General features: G+C 33.1%; 1 protein-coding gene across 6 annotated transcripts in view; it reads right to left on the bottom strand.

Annotated features, from left to right (window-relative positions):
* Positions 1-474: 474 nt before the first annotated feature.
* LOC143063333 (uncharacterized) overlaps positions 475-18,802 on the bottom strand; it is a 32,821-nt gene continuing 14,493 nt past the window's right edge. Inside the window, exons 7-18 of one of the 6 annotated variants that reach the window (XM_076235427.1) lie at positions 13,433-13,717; positions 12,584-12,895; positions 10,819-11,103; positions 10,131-10,442; positions 8,557-8,841; positions 7,756-8,067; positions 5,679-5,963; positions 3,913-4,221; positions 3,288-3,572; positions 2,468-2,592; positions 2,023-2,162; positions 475-1,152 (exon numbers count right to left, since the gene is read on the bottom strand). In XM_076235427.1, the coding sequence (XP_076091542.1) occupies positions 771-1,152; positions 2,023-2,162; positions 2,468-2,592; positions 3,288-3,572; positions 3,913-4,221; positions 5,679-5,963; positions 7,756-8,067; positions 8,557-8,841; positions 10,131-10,442; positions 10,819-11,103; positions 12,584-12,895; positions 13,433-13,717 (3,317 nt within the window). In that variant the 3' untranslated portion in view covers positions 475-770. The remainder of the gene's footprint in view (positions 1,153-2,022; positions 2,163-2,467; positions 2,593-3,287; positions 3,573-3,912; positions 4,222-5,678; positions 5,964-7,755; positions 8,068-8,556; positions 8,842-10,130; positions 10,443-10,818; positions 11,104-12,583; positions 12,896-13,432; positions 13,718-18,802) is intronic. The other 5 variants (XM_076235430.1, XM_076235431.1, XM_076235428.1 and 2 more) reach the window with 5 other exon arrangements.

Raw genomic sequence — 18,802 nt, 5'->3', positions numbered from 1 at the left:
AAACATCATCCTAATAGTTCTATGGGGTTTGTCTATCACGGCTGGATTATATATAATGAGGAGTTAATTAGCAGGTTTGTCAATTTAAATGGTGAATGTGCTTAAATGAAATCCATCACACCTTCTCCAAAATGAATGTCTAATTGACAGATGACCAAAACACAATTGCTCTTTCACTCTCTGGCCAGATATATGTGATGTTCACAATTAATGATCAGAAATAGGAGATCTTGTTGTTAAAATTATTTACAGTTGTAAAAAAGAGGCGAAACATACCAAAGGAGCATTCAAACTCATTCGTCAAAAGTAAACTAACAATGCCTTGGTAAAAAAGAGGTTAAAAGACAAACAACAGTACACAAAACACAACATAGAAATTAACCAAACACTTCATAGAAATAATTAATGACCGAGGAGCAACACACAAACTTGTAATATAAACATAAACATATTTAAATAAAATTAAGACGAAACTTTCCTTGAGCATTTTATTTTGACAACTTTATAATTTTAAGTTCTCATAATTTCAAAAAAACATAGCACTTTAGAGGATATATAAACTAAAGTTAAAATATTAATCTAACATGTATAAGGAATAGCCTTTAGCTAAAAATATAATTAAATAAATGTCAAATATATGATGCAATGTTTAACAAAAAGTTCATTTTTTCAGTACAATGAGGCATTCACATCAAATGATGGTGACATTTGATTACGAAAGGTTTATGAATGATAGTTGCTGGTCATCAATGTTTATGTCAAGGTGGTTTTCAATTACAGGTCGGACTTTGATTGAGATTTCTACAGAACGATCTACGACGTCTGAGTACAAATGTGTAGGTCAGTTCTGGGTAGGTTCCATCTCTGCAAGGGTATGTCATTTCACGTCGCACAGCACATCTGCTCACAATTTCGTACTCGTCATGTTCATAGAAGATGGACATATCAATTGATGGTCTTGATGCGAATCCTGGGAAGTATTTGTCTAACATGACCTTGTCGTAAGACCATGACAAAAACTTAAAGTTGCACTCGTATACTTCACCAGACTTTTCTTGACAATTAGTTGAAATGAGTGGTCCTTGTGGACAATATGTTACGTCACCATTTTTCATTACAATCACTTTGGTATGGAAGTCAGATTCATATTTTCTGTAAAAGAAAAAAAAATCAAAATTATAAAGCTTTGTAATGCTTCTAAGAATTATGATCACAAAACATGTAAAATTATATTTTAGACTTCCTCTTTCCTTAAATATTGGAAGGACGTGGTGAACTTAAAAGTTATAAGCTGAACTAAATAGCAACACTTGTATTTTTCAAATAACGATACTGTGGCGTTTAATTACTGATAAACCTGTATCTTATTTTAAATTCTTAGTGTGAACATAAGACTGATTACTGGGATACAATGAAGAGAAAACTAGCAGTTTGCTATGACGGAATATGAAAAGGTCACGAACTACGTACTGTAAATTAAAAAACTATAGTGTCCATTTTTTGCACAATGTTTGAAGAATGTTGAAAATGTTAGATTAAGCCGGGTTTGCAATTCAGGAAATTCCGTATACAGATATATTTATATTGTAAATATTACCATGTAAAAACTATACTAGTTGTCCAATATAAATTAACATAACATGAATATAAAATCTGAGAAAGATGCTTGTACTATTATAATTATCAAAGGTATCAGGCTTTTAATTTGATACGCCAGAATTGCGTTTCGTCTACATGAGACTCATCAGTGACGCTCAGATTCAGCCTCAGATCAAATTAGTTAAGAGGCCAAACAAGTATAACGTTTAAGAGCATTGAGGACCCAAAATTCCAAAACACTATGCAATCTATGCCTGGGATAAGAAAATCTGAAGTGATTATGAATAAAAATATGCTGAAATATGCCAGTGAGACTGCTACCCGAGGACTCATCGATGGCATCATACAGTATTTTTTCCTGGTAATTATCTCACTGACGACTACCCCACATCTATTTTTCTCAATGCCTGCAATGAAACTTACTGTCCGAGAAGAACTATGTCTGGTATCCAGATTTCTGATGATGGTAGACTAATTCTAGGTTGTCCTTTTGGCCATGTCAGTCTTGGGTCATTCCAGTTCATACACTGCATTGACTGAAGTACAAATCTCTTCTTACCATCCTAAAGAAGAGATAAAAACGTTTTCAATAAATGCAGAATGAGAATTGTCGTCAATGATTTTTTGTTGCTTGTTTGCGTTATTTAAACTCGTTTTATTAATTTTAACATGATGTATTCATACGAAGTACACGATAATATTAAACTTGACATTCAGTTTGTCTAATTTCTTGGAAAAGAAACATTCCTTTTTCCTTCATTTAATTTTAAATCGAGCAATTAAAAACATGCCCATCCCTTATGCAGTTAATGTGAAAGTTTATAGCATAAAATATATATTTATAAAAATATAATTGAGATTTACTTACAAATTCGAAGATTTGTTGTGGGATTAGAGAGTGTGTGAGGTTGTTGACTGGATCTACTGGACGGACAAGTTTGTTATAGTCTTTAAGGACATAGGTAATGATGTTATATTCCAACCAAGGTTTCTCTGTAATCAAAAGTAATCATTTTATTATCACATTTTAAACATTTACTTTTCTTTTATAGTTTAAATGTTTTAAATCATATAAAGAAAAAAACTGGTATACACTAAAAGTAAAATACATTATTTAGCACTCTACTTTATTGGTGGGGTTCTGTTGCTTATTCTTTAGTTTTCTATGTTGTGTCATGTGTACTATTGATTGTCTGTTTGTTCTTTCATTTTTAGCCATGGCGTTGTCAGTTTATTTTCGATTTACGAGTTTGACTGTCCCTCTGGTATCTTCCGTCTCTCTTTTATTGTTGACAGTTTTCGTTTCAATATAAATTGTTGAATGATGTTGGTTTTGCATCGAAAGAAGTCATCATTTACCAACACACATATGACAAATGATAGTTTGAAAGAAATTACAAGTAAATGTATCTGGTATTTTTTGTTTAGATTCAGAAATACGCAGCTATGTGTTTATAACCTCAAAGTACACTTTTCAACTGTGCCACTGAATAAAACTGAAACTGGAACTGTAAATATGGTCCTGGCATGAAATATATACCGAATATGCCCACCCTACCTATTTTAAAGAATAAACGTCAAAGCATTATTCTTAAAGAAATACGACAGTCACAGGATTGAATTAACCAGATGTGCATCATTGAACCAAAAGCAAGCATATGATATTAGAAAATATAATAACATTTTACCTCTAACTGTTACAGTAATTGTATTTGTGCTGACTGTAGCAAATCCATCTGTGGCCTCGCATGTATAACTGCCACCATCAGATAGTACAACATCTGTCATTGTTATGGAAGGAGAGTTTGTCGTAGCACCGGTAATTCTAGTGTTGGCAGCAATAATAATCTGGACTGTATTTTTGTACCATTTAATTCCTGTAGCAGTTCCGGAAGTGACGACACAATTTAGTGTTACAGTTTCATCCTCCATTGGATTATAGAACGTTGTAGGTGCATTGACCGCCAATGGAGCTACAAAAGGAAATTACGTTTCTTATATTTGATCGCAATGCTTTGTTCTACAAATTCCAAACCCTTAAAATTTAAAAAGAAAAGCTGACTTTTTACCATAAAGTGTTGCTCCGTCAAAAGACAGAAGTGCAAGACACATTGTAGTATGACATTTAAAGAAGAAAAATGATGAATGAATGGAAAAGTTTGAATTAAACGGTATGTGTTTTGGTGTTTAATACACGTGGTGTGTGTATGCTTATTTTAAACACATGATTTGAGTGTATTTTTCAATCAGTTGGTTTAACTATGTATTTTTACAACAGTTGTTTTATGTGATTGTTTAAATATTCATACTTACATCTAACTGTCAATGGAAGGCTGACGGTCTGTGGGCCATTTAGTGTGTCTGGGTGAGTTACATCACAGAAGATTGTCTGCCCATTATTTACCATTGTTGGTGACCAGTTAAGTGTACCCACTGCTGTATATGACCTCGCGTTGGCATTAAACTGGGTATTCACAGACAGTTCCTGGCTGAACACTTGGTTGTTAATTCTCATAGACATAGATTGTGCAGGGAAGGCACCGATAGAAGTACATGTCCAGGTACCAGGTGTTCCGGCGGTCAGTGCCGTTGGACCAGTCAGTGTTGGCTGTGTTGGGGTGGCTGTAAAATGTGTTGTAGTTATTAAAGTTCATGTTACTTTCAATATTATATCAATCATTTCATTTAATATGTCAATTGTTTGTGAGATTTAAATAAATCAAAAACTTTAGTATAGCAATATTAAATCACGATAAACAAGAATGTGTCCAAAGTACACGGTTGCCCCACTCGCACTATCCTTTTCCATGTTCCATGGACCGTGAAATTGGGTAATAATCTAATTTGGTATTAAAATTAGAAAGATTATACTATAGGGAAAATATGTACTAAGTTTCAAGTTGATTGGACTTAATTTTATCAAAAACTACCTTGAACAAAAACTTTAAACCTGAAACTCCCACTTTCATTTCTATGTTTAGTGGACTGTGAAATTGGGATCAAAAGTCTAATTTGGCTTCAAAATTAAAAAGATTATATCATAAGCAACAAGTTTATTAAGTTTCAAGTTGATTGGACTTCAGCTTCACCAAAAACTACCTTGACCAAAAACTTTAACCTGAAACTCCCACTTTCATTTTCTATGTTCAGTGGACCGTGAAATTGGGGTCAAAAGTCTAATCTGGCTTTAAAATTAGAAAGATCATATCATAAGCAACAAGTCTACTAAGTTTCAAGTTGATTGGACTTCAGCTTCATAAAAAACTACCTTGACCAAAAACTTTAACCTGAACGGACGGACGCACGGAGCCATAGACCAGAAAACATAATGCCACTCTACTATCGTAGGTGGGGCATAAAAATAATAATGATGGGACATGTTGAGGAAAAGCCAATGAGAAAACCAAACTACCTAAATAATACTAACCAGTTGAAAATTTCTGATGTTACAAAACATATATAGAATCATATTCAAAACAGTGTGGCTGTGGCCATTGATTGACGACCTAAATTATCCCATTAACTGGGACAGACTATGTGAACGTGTTCTGTAACGACCACTGCTCACTATGTACTTGTTAAAGACACTTAAACTGTGAGGTCACCAAAGGTTCTCAACACCTAAATGAAGTTATTCGAAAAATTAATCAGGAATAACACGATGTTATGAGTTATATCAATAATATAAATCAAAACAAAGGTTATTCCTGATTAATTTTTCGAATTATTTTATTATTGAAAGCGTTAAGAACCTTTGGTTACCCCACAGTTTAAATTCTATAATAAGTTAGTAATGAGCAGTGGTCGTTACAGACAAACGTTCACCTTATCTGTCCCAGTCAATGGGATAATTAAGGTCGTCAATCAATTGCCACAGCCACACTGTTTTGAATATGATTCTATATTGATTGTCGCTTGAATTATGACCAGTTGAAACATATGCCGCTATATGCTAAATGTTTTGGTGAATATAAATAGAGTGCATATACCAAAAAAAAAAACTTGAGAAAAAAGATTTAGTGCTCTTTTTCTCTTTCTAAATAGAAGTTTTAAAAAAGAATCTATATTTATAAACACACCTTTGGCAGTAACAGTGATGGTACTTGTGTTTCTAGTAACGCTGCCGTCTGTTGCTGAACAGATGTAATTGCCAGTGTCAGTTAAGCGTACGTTACTGATGGTTAATGAGGGAGAACTAGCAAGTGCACCAGATAACCGGAAGTCAGAAGCCTTATTAACCAGCTGCCCGTTCTTGTACCATGTGATTCCTGTAGCTGTTCCGGCTGTGATACGACATTCCAGTATGACGGTTTGGCCAGTTGTTGGTTCGTATAGGTTCTGTGGTGCATTTACTGCCAGTGGAGCTGGGAATAAAAATTAACATCATAAAACACTGAAAAACATCTGTTTAAGATAGGTAAATCTAGTTGAAAAAAATGGGTGAATTGTTGACCAATTGTTTTTTAACTGAAAATATTTGATTAAAGGAATAAAATGCAATAAAAAGGACAAATTTAACTTTAAAAAAAAATAGAATTTGATATTTTATCATTTGATTTAGATGGTTATTATCTTCCAAAGCTATAACAATATTTAAGAATTTCCGTAAATGATTGTATTGCATAGACTATGCAACACGATAGAATCCATAAACAATCTGACAATGGAGACCATTTATTTATTGTATAACCAGCACCAAAACAAACTAACTAAAATTATAATATGTTACCTTATGTAAAAACAAAATACTAATACTATTACTAATACTAATAATCAATGCAAAAACAATTTCTCATGCAAATACCTACAATACTCGTGCGCTTCATTCTGATCCAAAATTACCTATACCTTCAATGAGGCTACACTTACATCTAAGCTAGCGATCATATGCTTTTTCTTTTGGTATAGATTTTTCGTTTTTGCAATGGCATTTCAGATCGTTTTCGACTTTGGTTCGAGTTTCATTATCACTATTATTTGGCTATTGGCAGTATGTTTTTAAATAAGACCCATAAAATCATTTTGTTGCTTAAAACATTTCCTGAATAATACGTCATGTTATGACATTGTGGGTAGCAAAACAAGAAAGGGTAATAATGTTTGGGTAACTGACAATTCGTTTGAAAGTGTATGTCATATTTGATAAAAACTGCATCTACAAATTTATATATAAAAGTCCAAAAGATATTTATCAACTCATAACAATAATGAATAGTTGAAAATAAATCATAAGTCTAATGGCTAACAAACTAGTCGCTATTTGCGCATGATATAGAAATAACAAAGACAATAACAACATAAAAAGCGAGTACTAGATGATTCTAAACAAACAAAAAGTAACTAAACAGTATGATTAATAAATTTTATTGAAATAAAGATATATTTAAAGCAACACTTTAAGGCTAAAATAAGTATGTATATTGTATTACTTTATTTTACACTTCTAGAATCAAAATCATGAAAACCCAGTATCAACAAAACTACCAATTGATTAGTTGAGTCAGCGTTAGAAATTTCGTTTGATGTTCTTCTAGTTGAGTCAGTGTTAGAAATATTAAACCATTCACAAGTGAATTAATTTACAATTAATCTTATTGTATCAATAGGTAGTGAGTTCAAGTTCTGATTATTTTTTTCATACAGGACTGTTCATTTTTAGGACTGTGTCACTACTGGTGTTTACTAATGGCAAATTGATACGCAGAGTCTTTTTTGAACGTGCAAGCATACAAGCAAACACTTTTTAAAGAAATTTAATACAAAACAAAATACCAGTTTTAACAAGTTCTCAATTCAGGCAAACGATGGGCATATCGCTTGTTGAAACTACAAACCAGTTGGGAAGACATGAGGACGGATAACAGATTACTAAGGACGGATAACAGATTACTAAGTATTCAATATAAACATTTATTTGATTGATTGCTGTTTGATGAACATTGACAAACGTTACATGCATATTCAGATAAATAAAAATAAAATCACCACCTAGTATATTTATAAAACATAATACATTCAAAAAACCAACTGACCAACAGACTTAACATAAAAGCTAGTTAGAAAAGGCATGCATATACTTTATTGACAATATTAAAAACACGTTTTTCGTCCCTGCACCAACGTTGTGTGTTCAAGCTGCGGTGACGTCATACTTACATCTTACAGTCAACGGTAAGCTAACAGTCTGGGGACTAGTAAGAGTTTGAGGATGGGTAACATCACAATACATCGTCTGCCCATTATTTCCCATATTTGGTGCCCAATTTAGTGTTCCTACAACTCTGTAAGACCTCGAGGTGGTATCATACTGGGAGTTTATCGACAGAACGTTACTGGCGAAAACCTGGTTATTTATTCTCATAGACATGGTTTGGAGAGGAAAGCCTCCGATAGAAGTACATGTCCAAGTACCAGTTGTTCCCGAAAGCAGTGATTGTGGACCAGTCAGTGTTGGCTGTGTTGGGGTTGCTGTAAAATGGGAATCCTTTGTGATATTAACACTACATTGCTGTTTACGCAAAAAAGTTTATGAATTAAGCAAGACATTAGTAAAAGAGTAAAAAACATGAAATTATCTTACTTCGTTTGATATGATGTTGATATGTTCTATTGGTTGTGATGTTTTTAAAAAGTGGCCAAGAAACTCAAGATATAGAAAAGTGAACAAAAATGATATCTAGAAAAGTTTATTTTGTAATAGCTGGGTTTCTCTTAGTAATAGTGGTTATCTTTCTGAGAAATTAAAATCACATACTGCAGAAAGAAAACACCGTGAAGTTGTATGCTCATCTAATGGTTGTGATTTGGTGCTTAAAATATTTGCAACATTAGCATCAATTGCAGTCCTTTGAGAAAAAAAACCAAACGTTGATAATGACTAAAAAGCTGTTTGTCTACTGGAATGGTGTTTTGCCTGTACAGGGAAAGTGAAGCAAGGGAAAATAGAATACAACAAACCTTTGACCGATACAGTGATGATACTTGTGTTTCTAGTAACACTGCCATCTGTTGCTGAACATACGTAATTGCCGGCATCACTTAGTTGTATGTTGCTGATGGTCAATGTTGGAGTGTTGACACTTCCACCAGAATATTGATTATTGAAAGATATTACTACAGGTTGATTGTTCTTGTACCAAGTTATCCCAGTGGCAGTACCGGAAGTGACTACACATGTAAGTTCAATGGTCTGTCCAGTTGAAGGATCGTATAAGGTCTTTGGTGCGTTTACAGCCAGGGGAGCTGATAACAAATGTAAAGCCTTAAAGAATTTATCTCGTGACCACAAACGTCACTACTGTTTGACGATTGGTTATTCAAAGCCTTAAAGAATGTATCTCGTGAACACAAACGTCACTACTATTTGACGATTGGTTATTCAAAGTCTTAAAGAATGTATCTCGTGAACACAAACGTCACTACTATTTGACGATTGGTTATTCAAAGCCTTAAAGAATGTATCTCGTTAACACAAACGTCACTACTATTTGACGATTGGTTATTCAAAGCCTTAAAGAATGTATCTCGTTAACACAAACGTCACTACTATTTGACGATTGGTTATTCAAATCCTTAAAGAATGTATCCCGTTAACACAAACGTCACTACTATTTAACGATTGGTTAGGTACATAGAAATTTGAAGCGAGATATGTTGTATGAATGTGACAAATTAACAAGTTATGAAAGAAAGTTATAAAAACAGAAACATTTGAGAATACAGCTTATGCCAAAAAGCAGCCGCTAATTCAAAATAGAATGATAAAAATACGTTTAAAATAGACAGTATTAATCTGTATGGAACTTTTGCTAGGCAGATAGTAAACGACAAAACAAAAAACGTTAAAAAATATAAATAAGTTCATTTGAATAATACAACAATAAAGTAAACTAGCATGAAACATCAAAATGCATAAAGCACAAATGCCATTATCTAATATTGATAGCTTAAATTTGAAGCGACAATTAGTGTCATGCATACCAAAATAGGAAACCGACAAGCTTTTCAAATTTGTGTTTGTTAAATATGATAAAAAGTTAATAAATTTTTATAAGGTATGAACTATTCAAGAAATTTCTACAAGTAAGAATCAACAATAACAGCCAGGTTATTTGTTTCATATATTGCCTCAGAAATTACTTAGGCAACGATGAAATATATTCAGTAGCTGTTTAAATATACCATAATACGATATACAAACAAACGCATAAAGCGAAGTAAAACATAAAGCTAAATACATGCAGTATGAAACTGAAGAAATCAGATAATGAAACATAGCATGCACCTTAAACACAGCAACAGACAAAACTCACAATAAAATATAAGTATAACTAGTTCTAAGAGCAAGAGTCAACATGCAAATTCATCATCTAGAATGAACCTCTCAAAGTTCTGCTTTATATAACATGCCAATTCATCATCTGGAATGTAACTTCTGAAAGACATGCTATACTTATTTGATATGACATGCGCTACAACCACTTTAGACCATACACCAACGATATATGTTTAAAGCTGAGTCCCATACTTACATCTTACAGTCAACGGTAAGCTAACAGTCTGGGGACTAGTAAGAGTTTGAGGATGGGTGACATCACAATACATCGTCTGCCCATTATGTACCATATTTGGTGCCCAATTTAGTGTTCCTACAACTCTGTAGGACCTCGAGGTGGTATCATACTGGGAGTTTATCGACAGAAAATTACTGGCGAAAACCTGGTTATTTATTCTCATAGACATGGTTTGGAGAGGAAAGCCTCCGATAGAAGTACATGTCCAGGTACCAGTTGTTCCCGATAGCAATGATGTTGACCCGGTCAGTGTTGGCTGTGATGGGGTGGCTGTAAAATTTGGAATCTTTTATGTCAGATTTTAAGATTTTCATGCAAATAAAATTTATTGAGAGAAGATTTCGTAAAGGCAACCGTAGTATACCGCTGTTTGAAAGTCAGAAATCAAATGAGAAGAAAGACGTTAAAAAATGTATGTGAAATACTATGCTTAATCAAAAGATTACAATTTCACCAACTAGATATGAAATGAGAGTTGACATTGGATGTGATTTAAAGTTTGCATAGCACAGAATAAGGTCAAGGTCATATAAACGATCCATTTGAAAGTCTACAGATTGCAAATCAAACACGACATTGAAATAGGCCATTCATTTAAAAAAGGGAATATCTTTAGCAAGGGCAATACAAACAGAATACAACAAACCTTTGGGAGCTACAGTGATAGTATTTGTGTTGACAGTAACACTGCCATCTGTTGCTGAACATACGTAATTTCCGGCATCAATAAGTTGTACGTTGCTGATGGTCAAGGTAGGAGTCTGAACACTTCCACCAGAATATCGATTATTAAAAGATATTATTACAGGTTGATTGTTCTTGTACCAAGTTATCCCAGTTGCAGTACCGGAAGTGACTACACATGTAAGGTCAATGGTCTGTCCAGTGGAAGGATCGTATAAAGTCTTTGGTGCATTTATAGCCAGGGGAGCTGATAACAAATGTTTTTAAAACCTTTTCTTAATGAGAGCATCTATTTTATATACAGATTTTTTTTCACTTTCATTTGTTAAAATGTTTCGAGCTTTCACTTGTCCTTATAATGGGACACATTCACAAATTAGCTATGAATTGGGTGACACGCCAAAACGACGACAATTAAAATAGTATATATATAACGTCTGAAAGGCCGTTATTGTAGACAACATGATTCTTTAAAGTTTAAAATCAATTTTCTTTCAAATGATTTTACCCCTAAACAACGTTTAAAATCTAATCTCTATGCAGCTAATAATTAACAAAATAAGTATAACCATTTTTTTAAAAGAAAAAATCAAATTTTATAACGCTGAATCAGTATACTAGCAATGCAAACTAATCATTTTAAGAATATATATGTTCCTGTCTAAGAATAATAGTTTATATTTTGCTTAAAAATTAGCATGCAGGAAAATATTATAAACATGCATGCCTTTCATTTCTTTTCACTTAAGAGAGGCTGAAGTTAACATATACGTTTACTTATTAAATAAGGTTGAGTATTTGAACTGCAGAAAAAAGATGGGTTTTAAACTTCTGAAATTTAATCGAAAACGATTAAAACGAAGGAATTTCAATCAAACATATGCCAATTGTGACAAATTGTTATACAGGACTCTTCTATAATTATTTTCCGAAAATTTCACAACTGGTAAATTTAATCTGCCACCTAGCTAAAAGAGTATTAAACTGCACAGTCGGTCGTAAAATATCGTAAATGAAGCAGCAGGTACTTAAACATGTCATCGTATGCATTGATATTTTAATGTCTGATATAGACGAATGAAGACTTATCACATTCGAAAGAGTCATTTTAATGCCAACGAGACAGAAACGGATAACATCAAGTCCAATGACGGTCATGTAAGTGTAAATGCCGAGACCTGATAAATTTCTCACAAAAAATCCGAGACACGATAAATTTCTCTAATCTTTTAGATGAACTCAATTGAATGTATGTGATCACTAAAGAATCAACAAAAAAAGATAAATATTTAATTTACACTGTTGCCCTACGTTGGTCTAACATAAATCGACAGGACCTTATCAATAAGCTGTTGAAATATAACACGACAAAAACACTTTAAACTTGGATTATATACAACTAGTAGCAAGCAGTTAAAATTAACAGAAGCACAAAACCCAGTAAATATATACATGGCTAATATACGCAACACAGCAGAACTCACGATAAATACGATACATTGCTAACATAAACAAAGCAGAACACACAATAAAGGCAGAGGTAAAACTAGTTCAGGGAGACTAAAAGTTAACATGCAAATTCATTATGAAAAATCTTTAACTCATGCAAAAGTTGTTTTTATTTGTCATGCACTAAATTATGTTGTAATGCAAACATTAGTTATTTGAAGGCCTTCCCCATGCGACACCAACTGTGATTGCTCTATCTAAAGTGACGTCATACTTACATCTTACAGTCAACGGTAAGCTAACAGTCTGGGGACTAGTAAGAGTTTGAGGATGGGTAACATCACAATACATCGTCTGTCCATTATTTCCCATATTTGGTGCCCAGTTTAGTGTCCCTACTACTCTGTAGGACCTAGTGTTGGAATCATACTGGGAGTTTATCGACAGAACGTTACTGGCGAAAACCTGGTTATTTATTCTCATAGACATGGTTTGGAGAGGAAAGCCTCCGATAGAAGTACATGTCCAGGTACCAGTTGTTCCCGATAGCAGTGATTGTGGACCAGTCAGTGTTGGCTGTGTTGGGGTTGCTGTAAATATTGGAATCCTTAATGACTGTCAAAGCATAAGGTTTTTGTGATGTAACAGCATTTTAAGAGCTTATATTTAGAAATATCTAATTGTAACTACTACAGAATCTATCACCGGTATATCAAAAGGCGACAGGATTTTAAGTCAAACGTTATGAACTTCGTACCAACTTAATGTTAATATTGGCAGGAATTTCGCTCTATTGGATGTAGTTTGTAATTATAGAAAACAAGGAGGATTCTAGAAAACTTTACAAAAATAGATAAAATTATAGAATGTATTTAAATGCGACACAAGATGGGTTTGTTGTTATCTTCAAATTTCGAGTACAAGTTCAGATTGCAGATAAATATTCGGGAGAAGCATGCATTAAAACATTTACAGAATACAGACAATAGGTGAAAATTATATCAGTTCCTAATGTTTCTGATCCTTTGAAAATCTACAGATTGCAAATCATACATTGACAGTGACAAAGCAGTTCATCTACAGGTTGTGATCCTTATGGTAAGCAGGGACAATAGAATACAACAAACCTTTGGGCGATACAGTGATGGTGCTTGTGTTTCTAGTAACACTGCCATCTGTTGCTGAACATACGTAATTGCCGGCATCGCTTAGTTGTACGTTGCTGATGGTCAAGGAAGGAGACTGGGGACTTCCACCAGAATATCGATTATTAAAAGCTAGTACTAATAGCTGGTTATTTCTGTACCAACTTATCCCAGTAGCTGTCCCGGAAGTAACCACACATGTTAGTGCAATGGTCTGTCCAGTGGAAGGATCGTACAAGGTCTTTGGTGCGTTAACCGCCAATGGAGCTGAGAATAAATTAGCAGACATAGTAATTGACAGGGGCAAGGATTATTTTCGATATAGTTACCTTGTTGCTGTCAAGGAACTCGGCATTCCTGTTTTCAGTCATTTACAAACAATTATTTGCGACAAATACAAATGCCTTCAAAAGTAGGAAATCGTAAATAAACTAAAATCGGCGTTGTTAACATACCTCGTAAAATGAATAATTTTAACTTGATTTTCTCGAGGCCAATTATTTAAATCTGAAATGGTCAAATGGATTTTTTAAAGTTAGAATGATATACTGGTAGGTTAATATGATATATGTAAATGTTCCCTTTAGATCGAACTGAAGATAAGTTTTGATAAGTACGTGAATCAGAGAACGAACGGTTATTCAAACTATTAAATAACAGTCGTAGCATTAAGATTACATCAAGTTAAATTGTAAGTATAAACGTTTAGCTAATAACCATAAATCATAATGATTGTGATTAACCAGAACAAACAGAAACACAACTCTTAAGACGACACGAAGTGTATGTGTGGGAAAGATATATCTGTGTGCAACGATTAAACTTTGATATACTTGTTTATCATTGATTTAAATTAACCGAATCATCTATTTCTTTTGAATTATAAGTGTATTAGTAGATAAGTAAACTTATCATAGTTGGTAGGACATCTCTATTAACAGGCATGAAGAAAAAATTAATCACACAGATATAGATATATGACCTAACACCATAACAATAATTTCAAAAGACCTCAAAATATAAATTATTATTCAGAAGAAAGTGTCCCAAAATAAACGTTCAGTCCATGTATAAATAAAGATGGACGTTGCCTGTCGACCTATATCGGGTGAATGCTGCAAGTGGTCATGGTTCGAAAGATAACATTATAACCCGAACGTATTCCTCCTTTACATTTTACTTTTTGTGTAGTCTTTGAAATAATTCGCAAAATCAAAAGGAATATTTGTCTTTTCATAATGCATTATCAAATCGATGTTCAAAAGTTAAATTTCATTATTACAAAAGGCTTAAACATAATGACCCCAAAATCAACGTCTACCTCGTATAGGATCAATTTTTAACATATTCAAATATTTGGATTTTAACATCAAAATGATTATTAATTCAGCATTATTGATTATATCTAGCCCATTAAGAGTGTTTGTTGGTGAATATTTAGGTAAATATCCCATGTCAAAACGAGAAATAATTGACATAGTCAAGTCGGTCAACTGGCAAATTTGGACGTTTCTTCAACAAATTAAATCCATTACTTTACAACACTGAGAAATTATATTTTAATCATTTTGGTATACACATTTTTATACATAGTTAAAAGAGAATAAACAACTATTTCGTTCATGACAGCGACTTTCAATGAACAGTGTTGTTTTCGAGTCACTCAGTTAGTTTAAAATACCAAAAGTGTGCTGTAATTGGGAACACATTTTATTTGTTTCCGAGTGTTGCAAAGGGTTCTATTTCAGAAAAGGGACTTTGAAATGTCGAAATTACAGAACAAGCACTAAATAATTTTTGACGCAAATATAATACTTAATTATTCGGGTAAATCGTTTTATAGGACTTCGGACGTGCGTTATAATCAAAATAATAAAGTAAAAGTAGAAACTTGACATTTAAATAGCGATGATAACATCTGAATGCTATTAAAGGTAAAAATTCACAATATACGTTCAAAGCCAACTAAATACAAGGTAGGAAGCTCGCCGGATCACATTCAAATCGTGAAATACTAGTAATTTTAACATATGTGCAATACACTGGTATTTACCATATTGTAAAATTCTGCAATGAATGATGACGATGTTCAACACAGTATGGCAAATTTGATTTCAAAGATTAAATATTTTAAATATGAAGTATAGCTATTTCCTTATTAAATCACAGATGAACAATTTTGACGCCTTGGATAGAATTTAATCAACCAAACTGATGGATGGCGTGATTAAATTGTCATGCAATAGACTTGGTTAACTAGTTCTACTATGTGTATTAAATGTATGTCATTTAAAAATCTTTATTGCAAAATTACATCCATAAGGGTCAAGCAATACAAACAAACAAATCTACATTTTAAATAGATCAGATTTTGAAAGTAGCTATATCGGGACAAACATTTAACGGATCACATTTCATTTAGGATCATATTTGATGAGAACTCGCTCCTCTCCCAAATATGTGACCACTAATGTCATTTCTTGTAACGTCAATCGTGTATCGTTTATTGTGTCCAGTTCCGTTAATGGTTTAAAGGGAAGTAATGACGAAATACTAAGAGATATGAAAGATAGTAAAACTGTCGTTAGTTCTTACTCAGTCAACAATATAAGCGTAAAAGACATTAAGTGAGAAAAAAACCAATATAAAGTAAAAATGTCAGTTTCAATAAACCCCAACCTCTTTTGGACGGACAACTTGTGTTAAGAATAGATATGTTTCAATTCAGTCGATGGACCTGCGATGTAAATAAGCTCTTAATTAAACGGCTAGAAACAAACGAAATAAGTTGAATAGAAACAAATTTTATCCTGAGTATCATTTAATAGCGGAATGATATACTTCTACATGTTACAACAATAAATTAAATGTATAATGACAATGTAAGTTAGCAAATATAGAAATATATTCCGAATAAATATAATATGTATAAATGTAACAATTGAATTATTCGCTCCTTAATGCTGGAAATCTGCACTTTTGATTATGTTGATCAATTCGAAATACACGATAATAATCAATTTTTCGATATATATCATTATAAAGGTTACAAATATAAAGACATTAGGCATTATATTTTTCTCTTGTAAATGTCAATATAAAGAAATAAATTACTGTGAGAATCCATTTATATGAACTGGAGATAGAGCTAAACGTTTCATCGAATGTCAATGTTTTAAACACAAGTTGGACTTTGATTGAGATTTCTGCAAAATGATCTTCGTCGCCGCAGAACAAATGTATATTTAAGTTCTGGGTAGGTTCCATCTCGACAGGGATAGGTCATCTCACGTCTTACGGCACATCTGCTGACAATTTCGTAATGATCGTGCTCAAGGTATATAGACATGTCAATTGATGGATCCGAAATTAAGCCAGGAAAATGCTTGTCCAGCATGACTTTGTCGTAAGACCAAGACAGAAAGCGGAAGTCGCATTCATACACTTCTCCTGATTTCTCCTCGCAATTCGTTGCTGTGATTGGTCCTTGAGGGCAGTACACAACAGTCCCGTCTTTAGTAACGATCACTTTGGCTTCGAAGTCCGGTACGTATTTCCTGTAATAAATGATGAGTTTTAAATATCTGCATAATAGGCAGGGTGGTAGCCACTGAGTCAATGTTAACCCGTGACAGACCAGGACCACGTAAGAGTTGCATCCTTAAATATACTAATGTTGCTCCGAATCAGAACATTTCTGTTAATTCCTCAATAAAATTTGAATAAAAATAAATTTCGCCAATCCTTCTGTTAATTTTAGAACCTAAAACTTGTATTTATTCTTATTTTGCCTCTATCTTAGTAAAAATTCATAAACGTGAATGAAGCCATTTTGTTCAAGGTGCTTCTCAACACATATTTAAATTAAAACAGTAATTTTAAGTAGAAGTGCAATTTATTTAATCAAGAACAAATCAAGAATGGGTTTCCAATCCGTACGAGTAACTCATCTCAATCAAATGCCAATCAATGTCGGATTTGTTACTTTTCTTGTCAATCTCACAATCTCATTGGAATTCAAATACCTCTGACCTTAAACATTTCTAAATAAACTTACTGTCCAAACAGTACAACGTCTGGTAACCAGATGACCGATGAAGGGAGACTGATTCTAGGTTGTCCCTTAGGCCAGGTTAATCGTGGGTCATTCCAACTCATACATTGCATTGCTTGTAGAACGAACTTCTTGCCACCCTCCTGAAAATGGTTAAAACACTCGCATTATTCACAAATACATCACTATAATACCCATCATTAAAACAATCTGGTCAAATGACAACAAAACATTATAAAACCTTAAAAGACGAGACTAAATCAGGGCACTGTACATTTTTGAAACAGATAGAAGCATGCGATATGCTGGTCATTCGAGGAATTTTAGTGTTCATGGGAAATGTGTACTAAATGATGCAACTAATGGACAAGTAATGGCCGGATAGTTACATGGCAACGTATTGTGCATACAAATTTTCAAGAACAATTTTAAACCATCATATACACTTCAAATAAAGCATTTTTCAAAACTAATTTGTTTTTTTTTAATATTGATTTAGATTGCACTAAATAGCAATAAGGCATACTAAGCCAGGCGATATGCGTCAGAAAATGTTCTTTTTCAAAAACTTAAAATTTTTAATTTCAAACATCAAACAAGGAAAGGAACTTTTTATGATCGCCCAAAAATGTCACATACGAAAATTTACATATAGCTTATAATTTTCATTTTGCTTTTTATATAACAGGACGTCGTTAAACTAGCGTAAAGTCTAAACCAATTTACAATTTACAGAAAAAATGTGTTTTGAAAGATAGAAAAGAAATCGAAAGTAAATATTTAACATAAAAAGATGTGGCATGATTACCAATGAGACATCTCTCCACTAGATACCCAATGAAAAAAGTATTGTAAGCGGTAGGCGTTGGTTGGTGAAAGCTTAACTCGGTCAATGACGATTTTGCATAAATTTATATAGTCTATGCATATTGTCTGCTCAAATAGAAACTTTCCCACTGTAAATTTCGGTAGACGAACAGGTACAAATGTACCCTTAAAAATGTTTTATCAACTTGCATCGGGATAAAACGAAATTTAGGTTTTTAAAGACGTAAAAATTGAAGTTTGTTAATATCAGATTGGCATCATAAAATGCACAAGTCCGTGACATCTTATAAATGGAATTTATGTCTCGCTCAATCATAAAATATTAATTGTAAATGGTCTTTATCGGAATTTGATTACAAGTATTATATTAAACATTTGCACCAATCTGACTCTTAACACTTTAAAAGTTCTCATTGTGACCAAACAAGTACATTTTCCAATATAAATTTAATATCAAATGAATGGGAAAA

The sequence above is a fragment of the Mytilus galloprovincialis genome, chromosome 2 (assembly GCF_965363235.1).
Source record: "Mytilus galloprovincialis chromosome 2, xbMytGall1.hap1.1, whole genome shotgun sequence".
Lineage (NCBI taxonomy): Eukaryota > Metazoa > Mollusca > Bivalvia > Mytilida > Mytilidae > Mytilus > Mytilus galloprovincialis.
The sequence above is the reverse complement of the archived record's forward strand: the minus strand, read 5'-3'. Positions and strand labels throughout refer to the sequence as shown.